General features: G+C 26.7%; 1 protein-coding gene across 1 annotated transcript; it reads left to right on the forward strand.

The window, feature by feature from the left end:
- Positions 1 to 5233: 5233 nt before the first annotated feature.
- On the forward strand, positions 5234 to 6394 carry LOC107879374 (nectarin-1). The gene is made up of 2 exons (XM_016726421.2): positions 5234 to 5382; positions 5733 to 6394. Exons 1-2 carry the CDS (start codon positions 5253 to 5255, stop codon positions 5930 to 5932), a joined length of 330 nt encoding a protein of 109 aa, XP_016581907.2. The 5' UTR covers positions 5234 to 5252; the 3' UTR covers positions 5933 to 6394.
- Positions 6395 to 6904: the final 510 nt, after the last annotated feature.

The following is a 6904-nucleotide window of genomic DNA, read 5'->3' on the forward strand; positions in this document are numbered from 1 at the left end:
AGCGCAACAAGCTAAAGAGTGACTATGCAGAATAGTCCACTTTTTACAAACAAGAAACATAACATCTTTTAATAATCATTTAAAGTGCCAAATTTATTACTTAAAATTAACGAGAGTTGTAGCGTTGCATGAAGTGTCTTGTAAGTGTTTGATTAGAGTAAAACGTCAGGAGAAATCTGACATGTTTTGAACTTTTGACCCTCTTGCCCATGGCCCATGGGTGAAAGTCTCACTTTTAACTTTGGAGTTGTCTACAAAATAAGCAAAAGTTAGAAAGTTCATAAGCATCTATTTTCAACGTAGGTTCCCGGTGTGTGCTCTCATTGAGATTTGAAAGCTTAAAGCACCAAGATGAGGTCCTAGCTACTCTCTAATCTCTGCGATCTCATATATTGGACTTGCAATATTTTTTAGCCAAACAATATAAATTCCGATAATTTAGAACTTAATTACAGAAAAATTTGACATTTTGCATAATTATTGAAAAAATATCTTTTTTTCTTTGTAAAAATACATAATTAACTCCCAATATATTTTTTTTTATTTTGGGTTTGTTGAGATACATAATACATCTAACGAAGATACATTTTTTCCTTTGTAAAAATACACAATTAACTTCCAATATATATATATATATATTTTTAAATCCATCGAGATACTTAATTAACTCCTGATACATTTAACAAAAATACACAATTAGTTGGGATTTGTGTAAAAATGATAAGTTATGATGTATATTTATATTATTTTTCCTTAATTTGAATTATGATATTTTCGTTCCCTTCAAATTTGACTTGGACGGGGTCTGCTTTCACTTGGAAGAATAAATCTGCATACATTTTATTCTCTTCTAATTTCACTTATAACATCATATAATAAAGAATCTATTATTATTTTTGTTATACTTCTTGTTACTAATTACCATGTTGAATTCTAATTTTTATTTGTTCCTTTCATATTTGTTTTGGACGTGAATCGTTTGGATGCCTTAATAGCAAGAGTAACATTATTTTACTTATTAATTAGGTAAGTACATGCTTTATTCTGACTACTTTACATTTTTTTATTTTTACTCCATCATTTCACCTCTTCCAAATATAGCCATATCTTTTACTTTTTTTTTTCATCTTATATTTTTAATAATTTTATTTTTATTTTTTTATTTCCACTTTATTTTCTCTCTTCTATTTCTCTCATTTTTTTATTTTCCCCTTTATCATATTTGAAGATAATTATCTCCATGATCTTAAAAATTTCAAAATAAAACATCATTACTGTCTTTCACTCTCTTATATCTTTACCTTTTTTTTTCTTGTTAGTTTTATATCATTTTATTTTTTTATTTTGATTTCTTTTTCTTTTTCATTTTTTCTTTCCACTTTATTTTCTCTCTTCTATAATTCTCTTTTTTTTTTCCTTTCTCATATCTTTTTTCCTTTTCCTATTATTTTTTTTAATCTTATTTTGTTTCTTTTTTTTCCTTTTATTTTTACACTTCTATTTGTCTTTCTTCTTCTTTTTTTTCACTTTTTTTTTTTTTTCATTTTTTTTTTATTTTTTTCCATTTTTCTATTCTTCTATCTCTAACTTTTATTTTGAAAAGATAAATATATATATCACATACACATATTCAAAAAACATACAAAATACATAGCCATACAGATCTGGATATGTATTTACAGTACAAAAATATATATGTATTTACGAAATACATATCATATTCATATTAAACAGTAACAAACATAACTATACTATATATCTTCATATGTATTTACGAAATACAAAGGTGACTCATATAAAATAAGAATATACATATGAATCAGGTATGTATACTGTAAATATATATGAAGAGCTATATGTATTTTATACGATGTTGAATTTGTCTTTAAATTGTACATACTATGTTATTTTAGAGGGTAACATATATACTTATTTGTTTTCTTTTTACTGTTTTAAGATATGTACATGTATTTTTTTATTACCTATATGTATATGTATATAATTGTCATTTTTGTTATAGAGATTTTGTGTCCTATATGTTTATATATACATATGAGTCAGATATATGTTTCTGTAAATACATATGCAAATATATATATATATATATATATTTTTTTTTTTACCATAAATACATATGCAGATATGTATGTCTATTTATTTGTATATTTTTTTTGAATATGTATATATGATATAGATATTTGTCTTTTAAAAATAAAAGATAGAGATAGAAGAGTTAAAAAAAAAAAAAAGAAAAAACAAAAAAATAGAAAAAATAAAAATACGAAAAAGAAGAAGTGAAAAAGGAAAAAAAGAAGAAGAAAGAACAGAAACTAGAAATAGAAGTGTAAAAACAAAAGAGAAAAAAAATTTAAAAAAGAAAGAAGAAAATGAAAAAAATAGAGAAAAGGAAATAAAAAATGAAAATAAAAAAATAAATAAATAAAAAAACAAAAAAGGAAAAAAAAAAAAAAAGAGAAGTAGAAGAGAGAAAATAAAGTGGAAAGAAAGAAATGGAAAAGAAAAAGAAATTAAAATAAAAAAAGATAAAAAAAATAAAAAAACTAACAAGAAAAAATAGTTAGAGATATAAGAGAATGATATTTTAAAATTTTGAAGATCATGGAAATAATAATCTTCATATTTGAGTTTGATTTGGAAAAGGAATCTACTAATTTAAATAAGAGTAATTTAGTGGAATTTAATTAGATGAGATAATTATTTCTTATTTAACTCAACTAATTTGAGTAAAACAACCACAGTAAATTTTGTTGTATATGTATTTGTATAGCAACAGTTTACTTAAATACAAAATACAGTTTGCTATTTTTCTAAATTATGAAATTATTGCTATAAAAATTATAATTTAAGGCTCTATAATTGCTATTTTTGAAATTTCCAAATTACAAGTAAATATTAAAGTTAACTTCCGCCGCTAATCACTTAATATCCAGACAAATTAGGCACATTATCTTATCTATTTATATCTATTTTCTTCTAAGTATTATGTAGTGACTAGTGATATTATCATATTTTATCGTTTGTTTTTATGTTCTCTGTCTGGTATATTGTTATTTGTCATGAGTCGAGGGTCTATTGAAAACAACCTCTCTACTTCATCTGAGACAGTAATACGAATTACGTACACTTTACCCTTTCAGACCCCACTTTGTAGAAATACACTGAATATGTTGTTGTTGTGTTGCGGCTCTAACACTATAGTAAAATCTGTCTAAGTTAATATTTGATGAATTAGTAAACTCTCTTAGATAATGGTTTTTTGGATCCCGACTTGGACCCGTGAAAAAAAATTATGAATTTCGATAGGATAATAAGATAATATATTTTTGGAAGACCCCTATATAAATATACGATTCCATTAATATTATAGATTAATAATTCTTTAAAATTACAAAAATATCTAAGACAATGTAGTAAAATATGATTATAGCATCTTTTGTTAAAATTTAAATCTTGTTAAAGCTCATCTCTAACTTTTCTTAACGCATCCAAAACTTTCGATGTTGTCTTTTTGAACTGCACTAAAATATTATGAAGAGTTCTAGACGCGATAAGTACTTTCTTAGGCGTAAATAGATATTGTATTGTCCTCAACTTCATCATTAACGTTGTTTTCTCCAATGGTATTCAAGCTTTGGACCTCTGAACATGTATCTTTTTCACCTAGATAATTCCAACAAGCCATTAAGATTTATTTTATTATGGTAATTGAGACAATTAATCATGACATCAAGATCATTAGTGTTGCTTTCACAAGTGGGTCTTTTTATATTCCTTGAGGCTTCATCCCCCAAACGAATTTTGTAGTGTCGATACAATATACTTCATGTATAATGAATTTATTTTTTTACATTAATTTAATAAATATGATACATAAATTAATAAAATACAATAAATTTAATGTAATCAAAATTAACTTTCATTACATCTCGAAAATACTCTTTAAATTAATAAATATTAATTTATCGATTAAATAATACCTCTACAAAATAATACTATTTCATAATTCCGACAATATTAATTTATAGAGATTTTACTGTAATTTAAAGTTAAAACCTCAAAATGTCAAGTTAAATTACCAAATTACTCATTAGATATTGACTTTTCACCCTTTTAAGTGGACATTACTCACCTATATTAAATGCTCAGTAATAAGTAAACATATTTTTTCTTCTGTTTAAACTGTGACTAGAGCTTGATTATTTCTTTGAGTTCCGGCCAAACACTAATCACACTCGTTAATTATATAGTATAGTACATAACACGGTTTGTGCAAGTCAAATGGTGCTTCCGTACAGTTTTAATTTTAGTTTGATTTGGTTTTAGATTTTAAAAATGATATATATTAGTTAGGTTTAATTTTTAAATTTAAAAAATTGACGATATTTGATTTGGTTTAATTAAAAATAAATTGAATAAAAATTTGAATCAAATCAACAAATCAAATGACCCAATTTTTATAAATATATATGCAATATATCACCTTATATAAGTAATTTTAGATATTTTGTATAATTTTTCTTATATTTTGACCACTAATTTTATCTCTAATAGCCTAATACACTTTAGGCGATGCGACCATTAATTATCCCTAATAGTCAAATAGACTTTAGGAGTTACATTATGACCATTTTAAAATAAAAGAAATAAATAAAAATCAATTTTTATTTTTTTTTTTAAAAAAAGGAGTAACCATGAGATTTTAGAATTTTTTAATATTTCTTATAGACTTTATCCACATAATTAAAGCTAATAGATTTCATGACATTTTCGCCATAACTAGAAAGCTGCAATCATCTTAATAAAAGGGTAGTAAAATCTTATAAGTTGGAAAAGAATATTTTTTTTTAATTATAGGCAATAAGGAGTTGGTTTCCTTAAGGAAATTAACAACACTCTGGATAAAACTTTATAAAAATACCAAACATAGCGAGTTTGTACCTTAGCTTGCACCAAATATGAGATGAGACGCCTAGTCCATTGCGTTCAAATGAGCATTTTTTTTCCATTCATTTTTACTTGTCCACTATATTAAAAATAGATTTTCATTTTTAGTTGTCACTTTTAACATATATAAAAAAAATATTATTTTTTCCATGTTTTATCCATAGTATTAATTATTTAGTTTTTAAATAATTTTTAATACCTAATAATTTTTAGTTGTTCATGTCTTGCCTATAAATAGACTGGTTTCTCTTTGCAATATATCAATACAAATTTCCATTCAATTCCAAATGACTGCCTTTAGAAAGATGTTTCCTTCAATTATGGTAATTATGACATTATTAGTCATCAACTCAGATAAAGCTTGTGCTGCAGATCCAGACATGCTGCAGGATATTTGTCCTGCTGATCTCACCTCAAGTAAGTTAATACTTGGCTCCAATATTTGATAAACTTATTTCTTATTCAAAGTCATGATTATTTCTAATGCAAAATACATTTTTTATACTAATTATAATAATACATTTTTAACTACTTATACTACAGCATGGTCGCTAGCACACATACATTTCTTTACAAGCAACATGTTAAGGTTTATCTTAGTTATTCACTTATTATTAGTTTCCTTGCAAGTAATATGTTTGAACCATCCGACTACATGTTAAATTACATTAATATTGTAAGAAGAGATTTACACTGACAATATATATTTCTTGGTTTAAATTCTTCTTATTTTAGTTTTCTTTTTTTTTGGTGCATGCATATAACAGCCGTGAAGGTGAATGGATATCCATGCAAGAACACATCCTCGACGGACGATTTCACCTCAAGGGTCCTTTCAATGCCAGGAGTGGTCGCCAACGTAGTTGGCATCATGATTACTAGGGCAAACGTTCAAACTGTCCCTGGCCTTAACACGCTTGGTGTGTCAATGTCTCGTGTCGACTTTCTTCCTGGCGGCATATATTAACCCACCCCACCCCACGTCCACCCACGAGCGTCAGAGATCATCTACGTTTTAGAAGGTGAATTGCTTGTTGGTTTCATTACCACGGACAATGACTTGTTCTCTAAGGTCATTAAACAAGGAGAAGTGTTTGTTTCTCCTAGAGGACTTGTTCATTTCCAAAAGAATGTTGGCAGAGGTCCAGCTGCAACTATTGTTGCCTTCAATAGCCAGTTACCGGGTGTACAAGTAATTTCGATAACGTTGTTTCAATCTTCACCACCGGTCCCTAATGATATCTTGGCTCAAACATTCCGGACTACTCCTGAGCAAATTGCATTGCTTAGGAAAAATTTTGTCTAGTACTAAGAATTATATATTTTTTTAGTTGGGTCCGCGATTGTTAACTGATGTTGTTCTGTTTAATAAGCGGGTAAGGTACTTTGCCTTTCTCATCATGTAATGATACTAATGTTTTCAATCTTCTATTATATTTTCTTTGAATTACATATCTGTGTGAATGAATTGAGATTCTGATGCATATATATAGATATAAATTGCCCAATAAAAGCACAAATTTCTAAGAACATTTAGATCAGTACGCTGTAATAAAAGATTCCGAGAATCGTTTTCAAGTCTCACTATTTTGGTTTCTCCAAAATATTTATTGTTAAGTTAATGATTAATAGAAATAAACAAGAAAGAAAAGATCTTTTCGACTCTTATTATCTTGTTTCAACATGGGTCAATGCTGAGCATATTGGAGAATATTAACAAAGAAAGGTATCATTTGATGCTTTATGGAACTGAGTTCATCAACTATGTATTCATGTTTTCATTTGGTGTTAACTAGCTCATCGTTGCCAACGGTCTTCGATTATCCTGAATCCTGATAAAATGAAAAACTATTTCCAGAAGCTAGTTAAATTTCTGTTGTTTCTCAAGGCAGAAAGAGCGAGGAGATGTTGAAAATTTAGAAATTTATTCTGAAGGAGC

This window comes from Capsicum annuum, chromosome 8, assembly GCF_002878395.1.
Source record: "Capsicum annuum cultivar UCD-10X-F1 chromosome 8, UCD10Xv1.1, whole genome shotgun sequence".
Lineage (NCBI taxonomy): Eukaryota > Viridiplantae > Streptophyta > Magnoliopsida > Solanales > Solanaceae > Capsicum > Capsicum annuum.